Source organism: Ornithodoros turicata, chromosome 4 (assembly GCF_037126465.1).
Source record: "Ornithodoros turicata isolate Travis chromosome 4, ASM3712646v1, whole genome shotgun sequence".
In the NCBI taxonomy this organism is placed as follows: Eukaryota; Metazoa; Arthropoda; class Arachnida; order Ixodida; family Argasidae; genus Ornithodoros; species Ornithodoros turicata.
The window spans coordinates 60,810,330-60,836,155 of record NC_088204.1 but is presented as its reverse complement, the minus strand read 5'-3'; the positions used below and the strand labels follow the sequence as shown (position 1 = coordinate 60,836,155).

Genomic DNA, 25,826 nt, shown 5'->3' with positions numbered 1-25,826 from the left:
ATTGCATGTCTACTGCTTTGCAGTGCCTTTAATCAAAAGAAACGCCGGATCTGTCTCTTTGCAGACATTTTGTGAACGCTGGCTGTTCCTTGTGTTTGCCCTTTTCCCACCCTTTTGTCTCCACGTTGTACTCACAAAGACAAATGAATGTGGAAAGAGGTATGCGGAGTTTTGGGAGAAGTTTGGACGCGTTTGTGCAGTTTGCGATAGGCTGTAGTTTCGGACCGAGGTGGCGCCCGCGCGCGCGCTACACCGCGAACTGTTGCGCGTGGACGATACTAATGTCACTGTCACTTTCTGTTAATTAATCTACTATAACTAATAATAATAATTAATCTAACTCTCTCTTTTTTTCTCATCTTTTCTCCCTCGCATTCATTTAAGAGCAAAAGAGAAAGCGTTTTTTTGCCGAAGCAACCAGGATGACCACCAGCGGTCGAATTCACAAACGCGATCGTAAGTTACGCTAATATGCGCTAAGACGTCGTAGCCTGCGACGGGCGTACGACGGCGTCGTAAGCGCGATTCACAAAGATATCGTAGTGGAGAGGGTACCCCCTTTGACGGGGAAGACGAAGTTGCTCTCTTCCTGTCACGCGTACCTCGGAGAGAAACTTATCTCTATGGAAACACCCAAAGGGTGCAAGACTATGTTTTCGCTATGGTAACGATGATGAAAATTTGTAATCGCACCAATAAGAGTCGTCCCATTAGAAGAAGACGAAGTTGTTCGTCCCCAAATGTTTTGTTACTGCCACTGATCTCTATCTATAAAGGTTGGATGGCGCATGGGAGAGGGGCTCGCGGGGGAGAGGCGTGCATTCGGGCCGCCATGTTGGGAGGCCCTAAAGCGCAGTGTGCGCCCATAGAAAACAATGGGAGGCAACGGAGATTGTGAGTATTTATAGCGCTGCAGGCGTTGATCGTTGCTTGTCATCACACAATTTTGTAAGGTGCCAGTATACTGATGTATCCTAACAGTGTTTCACAGGTGTCCTGCCGTTCGATTCTTAATTACGTTATGTTTTGCATTCCGAAACTAGACCGTCACAGCAGTGCAGCGCTGGGGATTGTACTACAGTACGTTTCCCAGCCAATATTTCAACAAGAAACGATGTGAGGTTAACAACCACCATGTATGTAATATCCCGTACTGCGTTCTGGACAAAAAATGTTCCATAAAGAACGGTCCGGGAAAGGATATACTCGCATGGCAGAAAGAGATCGTTCTGTAGAATCACAGCCGTTGTTTTAGCCGTGTATCGGTTTCGTATGGTTTATATCAAGCACCGCCGCAGAAAGTGTCTTTTAGTGAACGACTGCGGTGCTTTGCCTCGCAAATATGGACACACCGAAGCAGCCCAAATACGTTGTGAGCGTGATTTAATTGCTTCACGCAATTAGAACACACTCGTTAGGACAGTTAATCAGGTAGTGATGTAAGCTTAATCAATTAAGTTACTTAAAAGTGGTAACACCTCCTTGAGACACAAGATTTACCTCTTTTTGAAGTACAGCCCTTCTATGTTTGTTTGTTTCTTCCTTCATTTGTTCTGATTATTTGCAGGCGCGGTTGTGCCAAACTGAATGTCCTTCTCGAGTACTCACATGCTTTTGCTGAATACAACTGCAGCGTGAGCAAAGCTGCTTAGGAACGGGGGCCTGCTATCCAGTGCTGACTTTGTCATGCTTGTTATGTGGAGCACGTTCGAAAAAATGCAGCTGCACATCTGAAACTCCAATGAGTATCATCGTCATCTAAAAGAGAGCGTCGTAGCACCGTTGTGAGACCAGACACGCTTTCTGAATATCTTCTATGGCACCTTCCGCAGTTTGCACAATTTTGTTCAGCATCGAAGTCTCTCATAGGAACCACTTTGCATTAACTGTGACTCCCATCTTACATTTTGATGTGCAAGGGCCTTCTTGCACTACACACGTATGGTCTGCAACAGGATTATTGCAGCAGGACGATTTGGAGCTTGAAACAGTTGTGATTTTGTCATTTTGGCCCTCGTGTACCCCGTCTGTGAAACGTAAAAAAAAAAAAAAAATCTAACACGATATGCTTTTGTAAAGAAGGTCACTGATGGTGAGTAAAGAGAATATACAAGTTCAAGTTTATTCAACATTTTATATCATACATTATATTATTCAACATTTTATATCAAGTTTATACAACATCAAGTTTATTCAAGTTATTTCTTGCACTTATGCGTTTCAGGATACAATGAACGTGCAGGGAGGTCACAAAAGACTACATTTATTGTTTTATGACCTTGCTACAATGACAATATATATTTTAAGAATTTAATGTGATCAAATATGTGTTAATATAATAATATATATAAGAATATAATATGTGATAAATGAATGTGATCAACAGGAGATGTAAACAACACCAGTAGCCAGAGAAGTGCATTCTCAAGAAATAATTTTCTTCTTGTAGCATATATGTGCATGCCTATTAACTGAAACAATTATCACGGTTCTCACGGTTTTAATTTCTGAGAGTGTACTGTAGAGACGGCTTAGATCTACAACAGTTAATACAAGGTATTATATACTGTGAATACATTTAAAAATCCCATGTGACACATACTTTCTGGAGGTGCTGTGGTAATCAAAGTTTGTGGGCATTACGCAGGTTCTGCACCCATTTCTTGAGTATGTCGAGGCAGCTGTGAAGTAACCTGCATTGATGATGATTATTCCAATTTTTATGGTGCATCGACAACAAAGGAAATAATACATCAGAACATTGGTTTGGGTGCAACCAGTTAAAAATGAATATGTTGTTTAATAAATGCATTGGACAAATGTTAAAACATCAGTTTAAAACATGGTTTACAATCCCTGTATCTTCTAAAAATTAAAAAGATTAAAAACTATTCTAAAAAGAATATGGGGAACTCTTCTAAAAAGAATTAGAATCTCTAATTATTATATTGCTGGGTGAAGGAGCCTAAAGTGTAAGGTGTGTTTCTGATGTGAACATGTAAGAAAATATGCAAAACTTACAGAGGCTAACCACAGTGCGTGCACTGAGGTTGTTCCTTCCTGTAAAGTAGAAACCAGTGGATGAGGAACGTGATACTTACCTGTACACCCAGCCGTATCACACTACACAGATTATTCACTGGGTAGCCCTCATGACGAAACCTGTATTGAGAGACCACTTTTGCCTTAAAAACTGCTTCAAATAGCACGACACGCTACAAATTATTACTATCGTAACAAGCTGACGATACAGCTCAGACAAAGGCGTTATTCAAGTCGCGCCACACCACCGTTACGTAGGATTCTTTGTCACAAATCAAACCAAGGCACAAAGCAATACCAATACATGAAAAAAGGTGACAATCGTGGTCTCATTATGACGTAATACCGAACTTGTGCGCGAAGGTAATTGAAAGAAATGAATGTGGCACTTGCTTCCGCAGAGAACACCGTGTACCATGCTAGCAATGCATGCAAAAAAGCGCTCGAGTGCTCGCACATATATTGATGACAACACTACCTGTGTAGTGTAACGTGTTCTTTCAAGCGTATTATGCACTCAAACTGTATTCGCCGCCGGGTAAAATGCAAGTGTGCTCGATTTAACGTCGGAAGAGCGATCAAGCAACCTGCATCCAGTGCTCGTTCTGGGCAAAAAAACACTTCATAATGGTCAACTAAATATACAGAATGAACGCCTATTTATTCCTCGATAAAGAGTGACTCGCCTGTATAAATTTAGGCCCTGTAACCTTGCCAGTACGGTTGGTACGACCGTAATTGCAAGAAGTTGCCATGATCGCTGCGGCGACTGTTGTGGGCACCGTAAGATGGCGGCCGCTTTCTTCACGCTCGCGCTCCCTATCCGCGATCCAGTCTTTTACAATCGAGATCAGTGGCACGTGCTCTCGGTCTTTCAGTAGCCATAATGGATGCCATGCAATCACAGGCGAAACGCGTTGACACAGCAAATATATTCCCAGTGTTCGTCTCGGGGAGGGGGTGGGTGAGGGTGTTTTGCAAGCGATGTGTGGCACTAAGTTTTGCAGCTTTTTTGGCTTCTTTTGCCTTTCTTGCAGACAATTTGAAGGGGTGTTGGGGGTGTCTTAGCGGGGTGTAGGGGATGCTTGAAAAATCTCTGCGACCCGATTTTACGGAGCAGAAAGTTGAAGCATTTGTTGAAGGTTACCAAGCAAAAAAGTGCCTCAATGTCACTACGGGGGTGGTCTCGAAGGTTCTGTGGCAAAGTGCAATGCGTTGGCGCCTTTGTTTGCCGTCTCCAAATCCACCGCTGCCAAATAACGCCGCCATTTTTCTTCGTAAGACTGCTCGGGAGCTCTTGCAGGATTCCGCCGTAAGCTGCGAAGATTTTGCGACACGCGCCCTTCGTGAATCTACACTTCGTTGTAACTTTCCCGTATGACGGAGTTACGACAGAGTTCGTCGCACGAGCTCTTTGTGAATCCGACCCCTGATCAGTCTATATTTCCGGGTCCGTCTCCTCGCGTTATATCGGCTCGGTGCTCATCGTCTGTAAACGGCAACGGCGCCAGCGCTCCGAAATGAAGCAGGTGTTGCCATTGCTCCAAACCCCTATATCTCTCTGCGTTTATCTCTGCTGTGTTTGTCTGTTTGTGTATTCCAGGCTCAGAACGGTTACTTTCCACCACCTTCTATCTCTCATCATAATTAACAAGTTCTTTAGTAAAAATAACCAGGACGATGCACTGGAAAGCTCCTTGTGGAACCACAACGCGACCGGCTTGACCTAGAAATATATCTCCATTTACTGTAACGAAAAAAAAAAAAGCATTTTATTTAGACAGAAGGCCGTTTTTAAAAGTTGTGTTCACAGTTAGTTAGGATGCGAGACAGTGATGTGATAAAGAACAAATGGGGAAGCTAGGACACCCTGTATATGTCATCTATAGAGCACTCACGACGGGTGTCCCTTAAAACCGTGCGAACCCGCGTCACTTTGCCGTACTGTCTGGAGCTTTCTTTTCTTATTGTACTCAGACAAGTGTGGGCATCGGCCTTTCATGCATAGTCACCCACGCTGCGGATCAGATATACAATGTTGTGCTCAACGCACGTGCGAAGATCTTTAGCGAGCGACCTTCACTGCAAAAGACGAAGAGGACGACACCGTCCGTTCATTCGATTGCGAGATGCCAGGAAAGAACCACCTTGGAGAAGATGACGCGGAAAAGAAGCGTAAGAGAAAATCTCCCAAATCTCCGTATAGAGCTCCCAAAGGGCCTGGTACCAAGAAACACAAGGGCTCCAGAAAACCCGACAGCCAGCAACAACAGGCGATGGAGACGTCCAGTCAACTGAAGGAAGGGGCTGGTGCTACCACAATGGTAGTACACCAGGTGGTATCCTATGTGTTGCCCAGTACTCAGGAGGAATCTGCACTCGATGTCACACCGCACGAGTCCACAAAATTGGGTCCCGCAAGCACCACCAATGACAAGGTCGCTTTCAGTCCAGTCGAAGACAAGGTCGCTTTTATTCCTGCCGAAGACAAGGTCGCTTTTATTCCTGTCGAAGACAAGGTCGCTTTTAGTCCAGTCGAAGGTAAGTTTGGAATTGGTTACAACTTACAAGGACAGTACCGATATCTCTGATTTAAAAACAGGGTATACGCTTCGTGCAAAGCGTCCGTCGCGCCGCGGAAAATCCTGGCGGCAGCCATAGGAACTTGTTGTGTGAGTCCGCTCCGTTTTCCAGGGCTATTCGTACGCGTTCAGTCGTAACCTTGCTTCGGTGACGCCGCGCCTGAATTGATAGCTGCTAAAGGTAATGCCGTACCGCACAAACTGTTGCGTCATTGGGTGCACAAAAACGTATGACCAAGCGGGGTATGAAAAAAAAAGGTCCCTGGTTGTGTAGGCAAAAAAATGGTCCCCCAGGCTCCTGCGCGCCCAAATATAGAGGGGTGCGGATGGGGTAACTGACGAAACACATCACAGCCGACCGAGTGTTACCATTCGCTCTCCTCATTTGTTGAAAAATGAGGCATAGACCTTTTTCATCTGTTAGTAGATAATAAAATCTGCATGACATTCAATGAGCAACATAAAAGCGACATCATTCGCTGCACTAGATCGCTAGCGATATCGTTCGCTAGATGCTAGTATTTTTCTACTGGTGGTCAGACACGCGTGCTTGAATGTAAAAAGTACCCCCGTACAGAAAGTGTGAGGTCGGAGCCAGGCTAGTGAGCTCACGGTAAAAGCGTTTGTGTGCTTTATTTTATTGGTACGAGTACAGAAGGTGAAGTGCCCCTTTGCTTACTCCTCTGTAATCCGTCCTGTTATTAAGGAATGCGGGTACCATTTTCCCGACATATCTGCAAGACATTGCCTTGTCTGTACTGCAGAAAAAGAGAGAGAGAGGAACAGGAGGAACAGACGCATTGCGCTCAGTACAACCGGTGCAGCAAATCTAATCGCTTTTATGTTCCTCATTGAATGGCGTGCAGCTTTTATTGTTCATTAACATCAATGTTGATTTAAAAAAAACCTACGTCTCCCAATTTTAACCAATCGGGAGACATACTATAGTTTTTACACTCCACACTCTAGAGTTTCCCGCCAAATCCACAGGAAGTGGACATGAGGAGATGATGATTGTCGGCCATCAACCGTTTGCGTCACAAAATATTTTTTTTTGCCTTTTTCTTTGTTTTTCTTTTTGTTTGCCTTTATTTTCCCCCTTTTTTCCTGGGAATAGCAAGCCGCCATACCGGTGGCTAACCTTTCCCTCTTATTTTTTTTATATAATAAACATATCCCCCCCCCCCCCGTGGATTCTATCTGTCTTCGTTTATGCCAATGAGCCTAATTGGTTGCCATAATCAGACCGTATATCGTTCGTGTTGTGTTGAGTGATGTTGTGATGTGTGTTCTCCATTCAGACAAGAACTTCCAACTAGCTTGAACCTTGTCGCTTTTTCCAACTCAGCTAATGAGAATTCTGCATCCGCTGTAGGTGCAACCTTTTCAAGGGTGCTGGAAAAAGTATAAAAGAAAACATACGCAAGTGCGGTGCTCACGAAGAAAAGCTAAAAGAATTGTAAAAACGCTGAGATGCCTGCTTCTGCATATAGTCTTATGCCTTATAGTCTTATGACCGCTGAGGACCGAAAGTAGTCGTTCGGAGTTCAAATCGATTGAAATCCACAAAGTTACACAACCGATTCACACAATTTCGATGTTCATGACGCCGCCACATACACTTTTGACTGGTTTCGATATCGGACGACTCACACAAAAAGTTCGCTTTCCCGCCACTACGTGGCCGCGCAAAGCGCCACCTTTAGTCTGTGCACGAGGCGTATAGCTCCGTAAACGGAATGTGTCGTAGTCCGGCGTGTGCAGAAGTGAAGGAGACGACCAGCCCGCAGAACGGCAGAACATTTAACGACGTTACCATTCACCTGCTCGCGCTAGTCTACGACAACGAGCGAGTCTCGTTGTCGTCGTCTATTGTGCATATACACTCTTAAAAATGAACTTCATCGCATAGCACCCTCCTAGCCAACTATAATCTCTAATGATATCCTTATCTGCTCCGATTTGTTGAAAACGGGAGGCGTACGCCTTTTCTGTGACAATTATGAGCAGCATAAGTGCCACAAAAAGGGCGTACGCCTCCCGTTTTCAACAAATCGGCGCAAATAACGATATCACTCGAGATGATGGTTGGCTAGGAGCGTGCTATGCGGTGAAGTTCATTTTTAAGAGTGTACGACTCCTCCCCCTTTTAACACAGCAAACCCACGTGTTCATTTCAGGTGACACAACATGTACACAACATGACATTCAGGCGACAAAACATGTGTTTGCTTTGGGACGTTGCGGGGGCAACGTCCAAAGGTGTACCTTCAGCACAAGGTCGTTCTTTTGTACCAGTTTTAAAGGCAGGTAATTTCTAAACGGGTCGACGCCGACTTCCCCGTTATCCCTTTTTCAGAATTTCCCACTTTTACTCAGACGACTTCTTCGCTAATTGACTGCAAAGAGGGCGCCATCGGCCTTCCGGAATTTGGCTAACGTTCCACTGGTGCCACGCGTCTGCTCCTCAGCAAACACATGGCGGAATGGGTTGGAAGAAGCGGTCTTAACGTATTTCTTTTTAAATATACTATGGGAAGTAAGAGGAAACATTTCCTTGAGTGTGAGGAACACACAAGACGAATAGGACAACACAAGACTCAAGTCCGTGTTGCCAAGACTCAAGACTCGAATCTTTCCTGTTCCTCAAACTGAAGGAGATGTTACCTCTCACTACAATACACCAGCTCCCTTGTGCCATTCTAATTTGCTCATCGTCATAGTTTGGGGCATTCGATATTCCCTTTTCGATATTCACTTCGTATTTTTCCTTCTTTCGCTTAACACCAAATTTCAATTTCATTCTCCTTTTTCAAGAGCCATGGGTTCCGTCAAACTATGCTCAGTTTGTTATGCCTACACATGAATGGAGGCATGCAAATGAGTCCGAGAAAGTATCCGGTAACGAAGCAGATCCACGTTTCTCCCTCACCATATTTGTCTCCAAGGCTCACAAGTATCGAAAAAGTGCATCGTCTCTTGTTGGAAGAGTTTTACCGCCATTCCGTACATTTGACCAAAATATAGGGGTGTTTAAAGAATCGTAAGCGCTCTCCGATTGCGACTACGTTTCGCTGTCAGCCAATCAGAGCGCGCTCTCGCAATGTCGGAAGTTGATCCGTTTGGCGGGCGAACGACTCCTTATGCGTGAAACGGAGCCCCTTTCCGTCTTGTGAAATCAATATGGTGACCTGACGAATCTCGACCAAGTTCTGAACGGCGACCGATGATTTATTCGGCATTTGCGAAGTTCTTGATGGACGAAAAAAAAAAAAAAACAGTAGCTGAACAGAACAGTTATGCAGACTGAATGTTACACAGCAATTCCTATTATCGCTCATACATGCCGCCACGTCGGCGTAGTCGGAATCGTACCATGGGGAGGCGTAAAATACTTCGAAGGGCGTTCCCTCAGTGGAGTCACGATAGGGTGGGAGGGGTGCGGTCCCCACTCTGCGACGCGAAAGAAAGGGATGACGCGCAGCACTACACTCTTAAAAATGAACTTCACCAGATAGCACGCTCCTAGCCAACCATCATCCCGAATGACAACGTTCTCGCCCCTGATTTGTTGAAAATCGGAGGAGGAGCCTATTTTGTTCCCATTATGAACGGCACAAAATAGGCTCCTCCCGTTTTCAACAAATCGAGGGCGGGAACGTTGTCATTCGGGGTGATGGTTGGCTAGGAGCGTGCTATGTGGTGAAGTTCATTTTTAAGAGTGTACTGCTATTTCTCTGTAGCGCGATGACACCAGGAACAACATGAGAATACCTCTTGCCAGCTCGGGATAATTTTCGGGGTGTAGTGTGATTTTGTCATTAATCGTGTATCGCCTGGCATGGAAAGGAATCCATTATTCGGAGGGGGGGGGGACGCAAAAAGTTTCCTCACCGGGAGACGCCACCGCGCTCTGTATCACATTCGTAACACGTATGGGGAGTCGGAGCGCTTACGTTTCTCAATACCTCTCTAACGATTAGCAGCCATTTTCCGACAAAACTGTACGTAATATTGGATAAAGTCTTGAGCGTAAGCCTTGTTAAGAATATCAGTCCTTGGGTGTTACTTCAGGTGAAGAGGAAAACGAGCTGCCCAAGAAACTGTTCCGTGACGTCTCTTATGTCCCGCCCGAAGAAGCCCTGGAAGCTATACGGGAGGGACGTCGCCAATCAGTATGGCAACGCACGAAGAAAGAGGATAGTGTACCTTCGCAAGAGGCTCATCTGGTGTCGGTTCTTAATCGCATAGCACCCAACGAGGAACCGGACCTCAAGGAAAAAGGCCAGCAAGATAAGAAGGTTGCCCAAGCCAGGAGTCCATCAGGAAGGTCCCCCGCTATGGTTGCCAGGACAAAACGACAATCACTGTTCTCTAAGTTCTACGACAGACATCTCTCGAGTAAGGCAGGTTGTTTCACATGGGTCTTAGTTGCCGCAGCACATAGGCCTCATGCCAGAAGGCCTCAGAACGTATTTCGTCTCTCTTGTCTTTCGGAATAGAAAAGCAATATTTGGCCGAAACTTTATTACGCAAAGTTCATATTTCAATAGTTTGTCACATAACTAATGACAGCTACAAATTTTAGAACATGAAAGCACAAGAACTGGCAGGCTGTTCTGCAGCGATGGCTTCTGAAAAATTTACAGAAAATGTTTTCTGGAATGTCTTGAGATACCAAAAAAGCGATCACCTCCAGTGCACTTACCAGAAAAGTTTCACTTTTTTCACGCAGGGAAACCTGGTGATGTTTCCGAGTTGTCCACACGGGAATGGATCACCGTCTGTGGAGGAAGCATCATGCTACTTACTATCCTGTCTGTCACAGCGATAATAATGCTTAAGGTGCGCAAGACACCGGTAACTCTGGTCGACTGCAACAGCGCCGAGTGCAAGAATCTATTCCAAGAGCTCGTCATGAACGTCAACGACAATGTCGACCCCTGCGCTGACTTCTATGCTTTCGTGTGCGGTGCAGGCCGGAATGGCTTTGTAGCGACCGCGTCTACCTTTTTTATCCGACACCTCAATGCGACACTCATGGCTGCCCCTGAACTGACTTCTTCTGACCAATACGGTTCCCATATAATGATCAAGTTCTACCAGGTGTGCTACGCCTTTATGAGCAACAAAGCAAGCGTTTCCCTCGGGGACATGGCGATGACCGCGAGTATTTTCCTTGACCTCCCATATATGGTAGACAGCAAAAACATATCCGACGTCATGATGCACCTGTTCAACGTTACCCTTTCCAAAGGGATATCCACAACGTTCAAACTGGAAGTCTTAAGAAATGACACTTACATATACGGTCATTTTCAGACGGAAACTTCGATAAGAGTTAAGATGGCAAGAACACTGGAGGACTTGCATGCGGGTCAGGCGATGCCCCTTATGTCCGACGGTGAGCTTGAGACGTACATGAACCAAGTCCTGCATAGCTTGGGATTCGATGACAACGCGTCGGAACTCGTCAAAATGGACAAGGATGTCGAGAAAACGCTGAGTACGCCTATCGCTTCCAGGTACCTCGAGTTCCAAGAGCTTGCTCAACTGGTAGCTCCATACTCGCCCGAAGCACTCCTCAAACTAGCGAATCAGCTTCTTCCGCGCACGCGTCAATTGCGTTCTGTCCATGAAACGATCTACGCTGAAGGAATTGAGCAAGCGCTCGCTTTACGGAATCTTACCGAAGATCAACCTGTGCTGGGATGGTCTTTGTACTATGCTCTTCACTTGCTAACTAGTGTACTTCGTTTCTATAGAGTCCCGAGCACTGAGCCGAGGACCATAGCCATGGCGTGCTTGGGAATGACCCGAAACCTCCTGACGCACACATGGCCCTATTTGGTGAGCAGGACTCTACATAGCCCAGCACCCAAAGTCGTCGAGATGGGCAGAAGCATACTAAGCACTATAACCGCTGCAAACTTGAACCAATGGATGGATACTGCAATGAGTATCCACGTCGACTCCAAGCTGAAGAAACTCTCTCTCATTTCCTACGAAGAATCGAAGCTGAAAATCATAGCAGCAGATGTCAGCTACTTAAGATCTAACGTGAAAGACGACGATTTCGTGAAGATGTTTCTGGCTTTGACCAAGTTTGAAACGGATCTTCTGCAGCAAGTCCCTCCTACGTCGAATACATACACGCTAAGTTTGCATCAGCTCACTTCCAACTTGACGTACGACGACGGCGTCAACTCGATCGTGGTGCCTTCGGCTTACCAGGAGCCACCCTTTATGTACGCGGGCGACGACATCGCCTTTTACTTCAACTACGCGACGCTAGGAGCGCTCTTTACACGGGAGGTGATACACGCAACGAGGCCGTCGTGGTCCGGTGCCAAAAAGTTTGCTGTCTTCATGGACTGCATCAAGGAGGTGCATCGAAGCCTAGGAATGCACGATGCCGAGGACGAGGCTGCGTGGAATAGAAGCGCTTTTGCCTTGACTTTCGGAGCTCGCCTGACGTATGACGTTGTTCGGCATCTTGTAAAGGAGAGAGGGGAGGACATATTTACTAGTAGCTGGCCTAATGTTGAAACGGTACTCTTTCTTCGCCTGTGCATGATGTCCTGTGGACAAGAAGGGAAACCCCTCGTACCTAGAGAACAATGTCTTCTGCCGCTTCACGCAAACCCGGAGTTTATGCGACATTACGAGTGCGTGGACAAACCCAATTTCAAAATGACTCCCTGTACATCGTCCATATTTGCGTAGAAACCAGGCACTGCAATCGGTTGCCCAATCCACTGCTTGTAATGCCCACCAAAGGATCGTCGCTGGCGTTCCAAGCAATAAATAGAGCAAGACAATTGTTTGCTGTCCTTGAGTAGCGCTGCTCGACTTCGCTTCTCGAGCGCTTTCCTGCACATCAAAAGCATCCTTTTATACTCCCACAAAAAGCTGAAACTCAGAAAACTGAATGCAAATGAATGCAATTAATTTCAGTATCGGATGACGCCCGTTTCCCACTATGGAGGGTGTGACGAGATCCGTGTATATCATGATACAGTTAATGCGACTCCCGTATCATCCGGTAACCGGTAAATATGGTTTTCGCACCGAAACCCAGTAGGTATGCAAAGTGATCGGATACTGTAAGCGACTGTTTTCTCGCACGTTCACCGAGCACCACCTCGCCCATGCATCGTACGCGAGGGAAGCGAGGGCAGCATCAGGTTGCAGACGCTCATTGACTACGGTCACGAGGGCTTCGAATGTCTGCTGTAGCTTCGAGTACCCTGCCACCCTCCAGATTTTCTTCACCTATATCAACGATTCCAGTTTGTTTTGCGATCGCAGGCTGATTTTCCCGACAAGGTAAATTGTACATGCTAGTGAAGTGTTTCCTAGCTGTGCTACAGCGTGTTACAGACTTCCTTTCGGCAACGCGAGGACAGAGTGTTTCTCGTTCAGCGTGTTGGACGGGTGCAGGTCCATGCTGGCGTCCGAGAGCAGATAGATGTAGAATTCATTTTCTGACATCGCTAGCAGGCACCCAAGGATTTTTCGCGTATCCGAACCAGCGAACCAAGTAGTGCATTTTTTTCTTTCTAATCACCGAGGATATGAGTCTCTTATCGTACGAGGAAAGATGGTGGACAGGTTGCAATTCCTGCTCGTAGAACATCCTCAGTATTTCTTTTCCCATCGAATCTTTTCGGAAGTCCAAGTTTGATCGTACACTTTGGCGAACACGCCGCGATCTAACGCGAGCCTTACCTGGTCCCCTACTTACTTACTATCGCGCGGGTAAGTCGTCTTACGATTCAATCTGTTCGATAGGGTAACTTCATTCCTGGCATACACGTCTTTCGGCTTTTCGCTCGTGACAGAATGAACCAAGTTTTTATAGGCTGCCGCTACCTTCCGTAACGCGTCGATATAGTTAAAAGAACTGTAAAGAAGCCTAGGAAGAGTACATCTCAGTTACAAAATATTAATCGAATAGTAATAGTAATAGTGAATAGTAATCGAATTTCAAAGTTGGCATTCAAGCGCAAAGCTCGTCCTCCCTCAGACACAACACTGGGTTGGCTCGTGTCGGCTACGGCTAGTGTCGCCTTTCTAATCCGCCTCCCGGTCTGTGGCGAAGCCAGGCCACTGATCTCGATTGTAAAAGGCTGGATGGCGGATAGGGAGCGCGAGCGTGAAGAAACCGGCCGCCATCTTACTGTACCCACAACACTCGCCGCAGCGATCATGGCAACTTCTTGTAATTACGGTCGTACCAACAGTACTGGCAAGGTTACAGGGCCTAAATTTATACAGGTGAGTCACTCTTTATCGAGGAATAAATAGGCGTCCATTCTGTATATTTAGTTGACCATTATGAAGTGTTTTTTTGCCCAAAACGAGCACTGGATGCAGGTTGCTTGATCGCTCTTCCGACGTTCAATCGAGCACACTTGCATTATACCCGGCGGCAAATACAGTTTGAGTGCATAATATGCTTGAAAGAACACGTTACACTACACAGGTAGTGTTGTCATCAATATATGTGCGAGCACTCGAGCGCTTTTTTGCATGCATTGCTAGCATGGTACACGGTGTTCTCTGCGGAAGCAAGTGGCCAAGTGCCACATTCATTTCTTTGAATTACCTTCACGCACAAGTTCGGTATTACGTCATAATGAGACCACGATTGTCACCTTTTTTCATGTATTGGTATTGTTTTGTGCCTTGGTTTGATTTGTGACAAAGAATCCTACGTAACGGTGGTGTGGCGCGACTTGAATAACGCCTTTGTGTCTGAGCTGTATCGTCAGCTTGTTACGATAGTAATAATTTGTAGCGTGTCGTGCTATTTGTAGCAGTTTTTAAGGCAAAAGTGGTCTCTCAATACAGGTTTTGTCATGAGGGCTACCCAGTGAATTATCTGTGCAGTGTGATACGGCTGGGTGTACAGGTAAGTATCACGTTCCTCATCCACTGGTTTCTACTTTACAGGAAGGAACAACCTCAGTGCACGCACTGTGGTTAGCCTCTCTCAGTTCTGCATATTTTCTTACATGTTCACATCAGAAACACACCTTAGACTTTAGGCTCCTTCACCCAGCAATAAAATAATTAGAGATTGTACTTCTTCTTAGAATAGTTTTTAATCTTTTTAATTTTTAGAAGATACAGGGATTGTAAACCATGTTTTAAACTGATGTTTTAACATTTGTCCAATGCATTTATTAAACAACATATTCATTTTTAACTGGTTGCACCCAAACCAATGTTCTGATGTATTATTTCTTTTGTTGTCGATGCACCATAAAAATTGGAATAGTCATCATCAATGCAGGTTACTTCACAGCTGCCTCAACATACTCAAGAAATGGGTGCAGAACCTGCGTAATGCCCACAAACTTTGACTACCACAGCACCTCCATAAAGTAAAGGCATATGTGTCACATGGGATTTTTAAAGGCATTCACAGTATATAATACCTTGTATGAACTGTTGTTGATCTAAGCAGCCTCTACAGTACACTCTCAGAAATTAAAACTTGTCAGGGAACTGTGATAATTGTTCCAGTTAATAGGCATGCATATGTACGCTATAAGAAGAAAATTATTTATTGAGAATGCACTACTGTTGATCACACTCGTGCAGCTGTAGGTTTACCTTCGGCCTCTTGGAACTCTTTTTTTTTAGTTGCCTTAGCTGCAGGAGGAGTGTCATCGAGCATGTCAACTACTTGCAGAAATATTGACGTATTTAAGATTATGACACAGTTTGAAGGGTTTCAATTCAGGAAATTTGCAGTGGCAGGGCCTGCCAGAGTGAAACCTACTGAATATTTTATGGTGTCGAAGTGGCAGTTCCTCCAGGATAGGAATATCTTAGATGGGAGCAAAAAGCTTGAAATTAACAAAGTGTTGTTTGCATTAAGCAATTTGTAATACACTGAACACATAGGCAGCAAAACAAAAATTTAAAATTCAGCATGTATGAAAATTGGGTGCAACAAATTTGCATAGTGTACGTGTACATTGTCATTCCTGAGATATATATTGTCATTGCAGGGAGGTCACAAAACAATAAATGTATCGTTTTGTCACTTCCCTGCACATTCATTGTATCTTGAAATGCGTATATGCCAGAATAAATGTTGAACTTGAAAAATGTATATTCTCTTCATTCATAGAGCATAACATCACTTATCTTCTTTACAAAAGCATATCGTGTTACATCTTTGTCACGCAGAACGCACAACCAAGAAAGCCATCTTCCATTAAATATCACGTTTCAGACATGATTCAGTTGGTATCATTTCATAGACGGTACACCAGGGCTCGAGTTTCAAGCTCCAAATCGTCATGTTGCAGTTTGGAAACCGTACATGTGTAGTGCAAGAGAGCCCTCGCACATTAAAATGTAAGATGGGAGTCACCGTTACTGAAAAGTAACTCCTATGAGAGAGTCTGATGCTGCAGAAAAGTGTGCAAACTGCGGAAAGTGTCATAGAAGATCTTCAGAAATCGTGCCTGGTTTCACGGCAGTGCTACCACACTCCCTTTTAGACGACGATGATAATGATTGGAGTTTCAGATGTGCAGCTGCATTTTTTGCAACGTGCTCCTCCTGCTTCTCTGGCTACTCATGTTGTTTACATCTACTGTTGATCACATTCATTTATCACATATTATATTCTTATATATTATTGTTATATTATCACATATTCGATCACATTAAATTTAAAATTTAGCATATATGAGAAAATATCAGGATGGAAGTTGCTATTCATTGCTCATTCCAACCTAAAATTGAGTGCTACAAATTTAGAGAGCGTACCTGATCATTGTCATTCCTAAAATATATATTGCCATTGTAGCAAGGTCACAAAACAATAAATGTAGCCTTTTGCGACCTCCCTGCACGTTCATTGTATCCTGAAACGCATAAGTGCAAGAAATAAATCTTGAACTTGAATAAACTTGATGTTGTATCAACTTGACATAAGACGTCGAATAATATAATGAATGATATAAAATATTGAATAAACTTGAACTCGTATATTCTCTTTACTCATCATCAGTGATCTTCATTACAAAAGCATATCGTGTTAGACTTTTTTGTTTGCGTTTCACAGACTGGGTACACGAGGGCCAAAATGACAAAATCACAACTGTTTCAAGCTCCAAATAGTCCTGTTGCAATTTGAAGACCATATGTGGAGCTGCATTTTTTCGAACATGCTCCACATAACAAGCATGACAAACTTTTCTCACGCTGCAGTTGTATCCAACAAAAGCATATGAGCGCTGGAGAAGGACATTCAGTTTAGCACAACCGCGCCTGCAAATAATCAGAACAAATAAAGGAAGAAGCAAACAAACATAGAAGGGCTGTACTTCAAAAAGAGATAAGTCCTGTGTCTCAAGGAGGTGTTACCACTTTCTAAGTAACTTAATTGATTAAGCTTACATCACTACCTGATTAACTGTCCTAACGAGTGTGATCTAATTGCGTGAAGTAATTATTTGGGCTGCTTCGGTGTGTCCATATTTGCGAGGCAGAGCACCGCTGTCGTTTACTAAAAGACTCTTTCTAAGGTGATGCTTGATATAAATCATACTAAACGCATACACGGCTAAAACAACGGCTGTGATTCTACAGAACGATCTCTTTCTGCCATGCGAGTATATCTCTTCCCGGACCGTTCTTTATGGAACAATTTTTGTCCAGAACGCAGTACGGGATATTATATACATGGTTGTTGTTAACCTCAAGTCGTTTCTTATTGAAATATTGGCTGGGAAACGTGCTGTAGTACAATCCCCAGCGCTGCACTGCAGTGACGGTCTAGTTTCGGAATGCAAAACATAACGTAATTAAGAATCGAACGGCAGGACACCTGTGAAACACTGTTAGGATACATCAGTATACTGGCACCTTACAAAATTGTGTGATGACAAACAACGACAAATGCTTGCAGCGCAATAAATACTCACAATCTCTGTTGCCTCCCATTGTTTTCTATGGCCGCACACAGCACTTTAGGGCCCACCAACATGGCGGCCCGAAGGCACGCCTCTCCCACACGAGCCCCTCTCCCATGCGCGATCCAGCCTTTATACATAGAGATCAGTGAGCCAGCGAAGCCATAATGTTGTTTTGAGGTCCACGTCGTGTGATGTTGATTTTTCCAAACTTGAATGCCCGCGAGCTTGCGATAGTCCAGCAGTCACGCCCGCAAAACTTTTGTTCTTACGAGTGCGCGCGGTAGACGCAGCATGGCACGGCATCATCCGCGGGATCGTCGACGGAGGATGAATTAGGGCCAGTTCTCACTTGGCGACGCCCGACGCGGCGTCGTGAGCGGCCGGCGGAAGTAGAGGCACATTTCCGCCGCCCCGTCAGCGCGCACGATTTTCATGTTCCCACTTCAGTGGCCTTCCGTCGTCCAAAGCAGACGAAAAATCAGGGGGCGTGGACTTTCTGTGTCACCTAATTGGTCGCCAACTGTCGTTCTCGGCAGCTCTCGCCGACGTCGTGAAAGAAGTTCGGCATGGCAGTTTTTTTTACTCGACGTCTCTCCTCTCCCGACTCCGGAAATGCGCGTCTATTTCCGCCGCCCGCTCACGACGCCGCGTCGGACGTCGCCAAGTGAGAACTGGCCCTTACCGTCATCGCCGTCACCTGGCCGCCGTGGGAAATAAGTCTTCATGGGTAATGAAAATGTTGAGAACCTCACAGCGGAAATATGGCATTGCTCTTTCGGTTCAGGTGTCCTTGCGGCAAATGCATGCTGATGCCGACGGCAGAAGAATGCCTTTGTTGCCGCGAAATGAGACGTTACTGAAGCAGCGCAGCGGTTGCATTTCAAGAAATCTGTACTTTGAAATACTGTGGCTGAAGACTGAGTTGCTCCAGGTATCCTACTGCTACGTGAGAGAAAGCGACGAGTACGCTGTTAAGAGAAACAGCAAAGTGAACAAGTGAGTTAATTCATGTGTACCTTCGGTTTGCTATTAGTAAAGTTACATATCGTAATTTTACGCTGTCCATGGTACATGCAGGGAGTTTCGGTACGTTGCCTACAAACAGTTTACCAGGTGGCTCTGGGGACCATTAGGAAAGAAAGCACTGCATAAAAGTCTTCGAAGCGTGTGCTGTACATGCCATAAGGGAAAACTTTCCCTCTGAAGCATACAAAGGTTTTTGCCTTTTTGACGTGTGATGCAGTAGGTGCTGTCTGACCATGTGTTTATCCACTTTCACTGAGATGAAGCTCTCACTTTTCTTTCAGGTACTTGTAGGCAGCATTGAAGGCCTCCCATGTTGACAGCAGTACAGTGGATGGTTTGGTCGTGAACACTGCTTGATCACAACAGTATTCCTTTCATGAGCAATATAGGTCTGCCATATACCTTTCTGAAATAAGCAGACAGCCACTATACAGTAAAATACATTCTACAGACATCAAAGCTTGTAATGTTGCTTTATTGATCACTGTGTTTATGAATGAGCATACAAGTGATAGCAGTAAACAACAAGCAAACAATGAAGGAGAACATCCCCATACTGTGTTCATATCAGTTTGCAAGTGCTACCTCACACCAACCAGTAACACAATGTATGTATGCTTTTTTTCTCTTCTGTTCAGTGCACAGGTGTTTGCCACAAACACGTTCCAGTCCATAAGCTCTAAGAGAACATAGGCTATCGCCTTGCCTATAATCGATATATATATGAGGGAAAAAAGAAATTAAAGAAACAAGTAAATGACACTAGACGTGTTTGAAATTCAAGATTACAGATTAATATGACTTCTATGGCTGCACGCAGAGAAACAAATACTCATTGAACGACGCGACAGCACCAGAGGACACGGTTTCGCCGTGTTTGCGGCTCGTCAGCTCTGGGTAGCTGCGCATCGTTCGGAATTGGCAAACCAGGGGTCGCTCAGCGAGCGATATACACCTGGGAGGGTGACTGAGCACTCCTCAATGCCACAGTGCAAGCCAGTGAATTATAATGAAGGGGAAAAAGCCATTAAATAAACAAGTAAATGACACTAGCGTGTTTGAAATTCAAAATTACAGATTAATATGGCTTCTATGGCTGCATGCAGAGAAACAGATACTCATTGAACGATGCGACAGCACCAGAGGACACGCGTTTCGCCGTGTTTGCGGCTCGTCAGCTCTGGGTAGCTGCGCATCGTTCGGAATTGGCAAACCAGGGGTCGCTAAGCGGGCGCTATACACCTGGGAGGGTGACTGAGCACTCCTAAATACCAGAGTGCAAGCCAGTGAATTATAATAAGAGAAAAAAAAGCCATTAAAGAAACAAGTAAATCACACTAGACGTGTTTGAAATTCATAATTTTTGAAATTTTGAGTTTGAAATTCATTTTTTTCCATAATTATAATTCACTGGCTTGCACTGTGGCATTGAGGAGTGCTCAGTCACCCTCCCAGGTGTATATCGCTCGCTGAGCGACCCCTGGTTTGCCAATTCCGAACGATGCGCAGCTACCCAGAGCCGACGAGCCGCAAACACGGGGAAACACGTGTCCTCTGGTGCTGTCGCATCGTTCAATGAGTATCTGTTTCTCTGCGTGCAGCCATAGAAGTCATATTAATCTGTAATTTTGAACTTCAAACACGTCTAGTGTCATTTACTTGTTTCTTTAATGGCTTTTTTCTCATTATAATTCACTGACTTGCACTGTGGCATTGAGTAGTGCTCACCCTTCCAGGTGTATATCGCTCGCTGAGCGACCCTTGGTTTGCCAATTCCGAACGATGCGCAGCTACCCAGAGCTGACGAGCTGCAAACACAGCGAAACACATGTCCTCTGGTGCTGTCGCATCGTTCAATGAGTACCTGTTTCTCTGCGTGCAGCCATAGAAGCCATATTAATCTGTAATTTTGGATTTCAAACACGTCTAGTGTCATTTACTTGTTTCTTTAATGGCTTTTTTCTCATTATAATTCACTGGCTTGCACTGTGGCATTGAGGAGCGCTCAGTCACCCTTCCAGGTGCATATTGCTCGCTGAGCGACCCCTGGTTTGCCAATTCCGAAAGATGCGCAGCTACCCAGAGCTGACGAGCCGCATACACAGAGAAGCACGTGTCCTCTGGTGCTGTCGCATCGTTCCATGAGTATCTGTTTCTCTGCGTGGAGCCATAGAAGCCATATTAATCTGCAATTTTGAATTTCAAACACGTCTAGTGTCATTTACTTGTTTCTTTAATGGCTTTTTCCCCCTCATTATAATTCACTGGCTTGCACTGTGGCATTGAGGAGTGCTCAGTCACCCTTCCAGGTGTATATCGCTCGCTGAGCGACCCCTGGTTTGCCAATTCCGAACGATGCGCAGCTACCCAGAGCTGACGAGCCGCAAACACGGCGAAACACGTGTCCTCTGGTGCTGTCGCATCGTTCAATGAGTATCTGTTTCTCTGCGTGGAGCCATAGAAGCCATATTAATCTGTAATTTTGAACTTCAAAGACGTCTAGTGTCATTTACTTGTTTCTTTAATGGCTTTTTTCTCATTATAATTGACTGACTTGCACTGTGGCATTGAGTAGTGCTCACCCTTTCAGGTGTATATCGCTCGCTGAGCGACCCTTGGTTTGCCAATTCCGAACGATGCGCAGCTACCCAGAGCTGACGAGCCGCAAACACGCCGAAACACGTGTCCTCTGGTGCTGTCGCATCGTTCAATGAGTATCTGTTTCTCTGCGTGCAGCCATAGAAGCCATATTAATCTGTAATTTTGAATTTCAGACACGTCTAGTGTCATCTATTCTTTAATGGCTTTTTTCTCATTATAATTCATTGGCTTGCACTGTAGCATTGAGGAGTGCTCAGTCACCCTCCCAGGTGTATTTCGCTTGCTGAGCGACCCCTGGTTTGCCAATTCCGAACGATGCGCAGCTACCCAGAGCTGACGAGCCGCACACACGGCGAAATACGTGTCCTCTGGTGCTGTCGCATCGTTCAGTGAGTATGTGTTTCTCTGCGTGCAGCCATAGAAGCCATATTAATCTGTAATTTTGAATTTCAAACACGTCTAGTGTCATTTACTTGTTTCTTTAATGGCTTTTTTTCTCATTATAATTCACTGGCTTGCACTGTGGCATTGAGGAGTGCTCAGTCACCCTCCCAGGTGTATATGGCTCGATGAGCGACCCCTGGTTTGCCAATTCCGAACGATGCGCAGCTACCCAGAGCTGACGACCCGCAAACACGGCGAAACACGTGTCCTCTGGTGCTGTCGCAGCGTTCAATGAGTATGTGTTTCTCTGCGTGCAGCCATAGAAGCCATATTAATCTAATTTTTTTTAGTTTCAAACGCGTCTAGTGTCATTTACTTGTTTCTTTAATGGCTTTTTTTCTCATTATAATTCACTGGCTTGCACTGTGGCATTGAGGAGTGCTCAGTCACCTTCCCAGGTGTATATCGCTCGCTGAGCGACCCCTGGTTTGCCAATTCCGAACGATGGGCAGCTACCCCGAGCTGACGAGCCGCAAACACGGCGAAACACGTGTCCTCTGGCGCTGTCGCATCGTTCAATGAGTATCTGTTTCTCTGCGTGCAGCCATAGAAGCCATATTAATCCGTAATTTTGAATTTCAAACACGTCTAGTGTCATTTACTTGTTTCTTTAGTGGCTTTTTCCCCTGATTATAATTCATTGGCTTGCACTGTGGCATTGAGGAGTGCTCAGTCACCCTCCCAGGTGTATATGGCTCGATGAGCGACCCCTGGTTTGCCAATTCCGAACGATGCGCAGCTACCCAGAGCTGACGACCCGCAAACACGGCGAAACACGCGTCCTCTGGTGCTGTCGCAGCGTTCAATGAGTATGTGTTTCTCTGCGTGCAGCCATAGAAGCCATATTAATCTAATTTTTTTTAGTTTCAAACGCGTCTAGTGTCATTTACTTGTTTCTTTAATGGCTTTTTTTCTCATTATAATTCACTGGCTTGCACTGTGGCATTGAGGAGTGCTCAGTCACCCTCCCAGGTGTATATGGCTCGATGAGCGACCCCTGGTTTGCCAATTCCGAACGATGCGCAGCTACCCCGAGCTGACGAGCCGCAAACACGGCGAAACACGTGTCCTCTGGTGCTGTCGCATCGTTCAATGAGTATCTGTTTCTCTGCGTGCAGCCATAGAAGCCATATTAATCTGTTTTTTGAATTTCAAACACGTCTAGTGTCATTTAGTTGTTTCTCTAATGGCTTTTTTCCCCTCATTATAATTCACTGGCTTGCACTGTGGCATTGAGGAGTGCTCAGTCACCCTCCCAGGTGTATATCGCTCGCTGAGCGACCCCTGGTTTGCTAATTCCAAACGATGCGCAGCTACCCAGAGCTGACGAGCCGCAAACACGGCGAAACACGTGTCCTCTGGTGCTGCCACATCGTTCAATAAGTATCTCTCTCTCTCTATATATATATATATATTGATTCAGCTGTGATCGTATCAAGGCTCAATTTCTATGTTCCACATTGCAACAATAGAACCCACAAAACATTTTATGTATGTGGTAACAGTTACGAGAAATCGCCTTCTTTGAGGCTTCACAATGTATTTAACTCCCATTCCGTTTTTCTTTATCTGTTCAGTGGTGACCTATTTGGCACCGTACGCCAACTTCGATGCCTTCTTCATGATGTGTCCAAAGCTAGACCAGTTGTTGTCTCGCCATCTACATGGTCTTGTCTTTGTTGTAGTATTGATGTTTTTGTTTTATTTTATGTAATTATGGTGTTTTAATTCATTTCTTTGTATTGACTGTTTGTGTGGTGCACCGTTAGGGAGGCCCTCTGGGCATTCATGGGCACCAGAGAAATAGAAATAAATAAATGAATAAATAAAACATTTCGAGTTCAGGAGTTTATCACTATACGAAGGCCTCAGGTGGGGTCATGCCAATGGCATCAACAGAGGCTTCAGAGGCATCCCTATCGTTGACAAAAATTTTAGACCTTTTCTGTGCACATCCATCTTTGCAACACATTCTCAATTTCTTATTATAAATTTCCCATGTTCTCCTTATACCAGTCCGATTGTAGCCATTGGTAGCGTGTAGTTGTAGCGGCCTGCAAAAGGCTCAGGCCTTTTGCAGGCTGCTACTATTTCACTGTAGCTCATATCTTTGCAAGCTGTTGGTGTTTCACTCTGGAGGTGATCTGCATCCTCTGCGAAGATATGGTCATGGCTAAGTGTCTTCCCTATGCTCTTTTTATCGAAACATGGTCCCTCATTGCTGTCATGGATGTTGAAAGCGTGCCAGGTCAAACCTAGACACATTATCTCGAAGCTTGTATACATTATTTCCTGAATGACAGCTCATTTGTATACGTAAGCTCATACTTCTCCACATGCTAAGCAGAAGCTCTGCATCTCCCTCAGAACTGGAACTACACCTGTAAAGGTGGAGTACGCTGCATCCACGGGTTTAGCTCAGCACATGCACGGGACTTGACCGCAGCTTCAAGCTTTTTCTTAACCCTCTGTTACAAGATCCTGTTGTGGACCACAGGGCCACTAAGCATTCCCGAGCATGGTATTTGCATATTGCAATTGTACAAGCTTGTTCTTTTTATCTTTTACTACATGTACCTTTTATGTCATTGTTGCAGATAGAATTATTGTAACAGAAAATTCAACTACGCAAAGCCTGTGTGTTAAAGATTGAGAACGAAGAGGAGAATGGGGGCGCGGGGGTCTCGCGCTTTGGTGATTCGCTTGTAGGCTGAGCTACGGCTCAGTGCACTTCTAGTAAAGTCAGCTGCTGGTATCGGGTCTGGTCTCCTTTGTCTACATTATTTTGGTCCGTCGAGCCGGATATCATCGTCGATCCAGCCATGAATCGAGACCAGAAGGCCCGAGGCAGGGCTCCGCGCCGCCGTTACGAGGCTCATTCATCAGCTCGAAGCCCTCCCCAGTAGTGATGAGCCCTCGCTCCCCGAAGTCGAAAATACGGCGCGCCTCCTTGAGCAGAAGTCTAGGGAGCTCAAGGATCTCGACACAACCGTTCAAGCAGGAATAAGCGACGAGCAGTTCGAGGAAGATTTCACAGCGGCCAGTCGGTATCAGGACGACATCTGCCTCGCGGTTTCCATGGCCCAACGCCTCATACGAAGCTCTGCGGTTGCTCCCACAGCTCTCTCCGATCAACGCCCGCAAACTGCACCTTCAATAGCCGCCGGTAGCCACCAGTCAGCCACGGTTCGGTCCGTCGTTCTTCCCAAGTTGCACATGCCTGCATTCTCGGGCAAGGTGGATGATTGGCAGGGATTTTGGGACCACTACCGGACAACGATTCATGAGTGTGCTTCCCTGCCAAAGATAGGAGAAGTTGAAATATCTTCTCTCTTATCTGTCCGGACCTGCTAGGCGAGCCATCGAATGGATTGGGATTACTGATTACAATTTCGATACGGCCATCAGTACACTGCAACAAAGATTCGGACGACAGGCAGCACTCGTGGACGCACACATCGACAAGCTCTTAAGTCTTCATCCTGTAGCAGCTGAGAAGGACGTCGAGAAGCTGAGGTATCTCTACGACTCAATCAAGTTCAGAACGGGCTGGCTCAACAACCTCGGCGTTCCCTAATCAACTTACGCGGTGATACTGCATCGCGTTGTGATGCGCTGCCTTCCTGAGGAGCTGACCGTAGAGTTTCGGCAACGGCAGATCGAGCGCGCTGAGTCGACCGGCCCCACCACCGGGTCCACTGCCTCAGTCTGTTACGAGCGACATCCTTACCGCAGAACGGATCAAAGCCGTCGAAGACGTAATGAAGTTTTTTTGTAGTCACATAGAAAGTCGAGAAGACTGCCGGCCTCGCCCATTGCAAGCCTCCCGCACGTGAATCTTCAGACTCCTTCAGTGATGCTCCCCCGACAGCCTTGTCCTTAACAGCACAATCGACACCGACAAGCAGTCCTCCACGGAGTTGCCCGTTATGCAACAGCATTGCCCATGGGATAACGGAATGTCAAGCCACGCTTCCTCCGTCTGAGAAGCGAAGGCTTCTCGCGGCCAATCGCTGTTGCTTCAAATGCGGCAAACGCAACCATTTAGCGCGGGAATGTCGATCGTCGAGATCACTCACATGCATGACATGTCGTGGGCACCACCTTTCACTGCTTCACGACATTCAACCAAGCCGTCCTGATCGCTCTCCGGCTGCCGTCAACGCCGTCCATACCCCCGACCCGG

At 45.6% G+C, this 25,826-nt stretch overlaps 1 protein-coding gene across 1 annotated transcript; it reads left to right on the top strand.

Annotated features, from left to right (window-relative positions):
• Positions 1 to 5,171: 5,171 nt before the first annotated feature.
• On the top strand, positions 5,172 to 12,439 carry LOC135393260 (uncharacterized). Its single transcript, XM_064623740.1, has 3 exons — positions 5,172 to 5,583; positions 9,699 to 10,025; positions 10,360 to 12,439. The coding sequence occupies exons 1-3, from the start codon at positions 5,172 to 5,174 to the stop codon at positions 12,348 to 12,350; spliced, it is 2,730 nt and encodes a 909-aa protein (XP_064479810.1). The 3' UTR covers positions 12,351 to 12,439.
• The last annotated feature ends 13,387 nt before the right edge of the window (positions 12,440 to 25,826 follow it).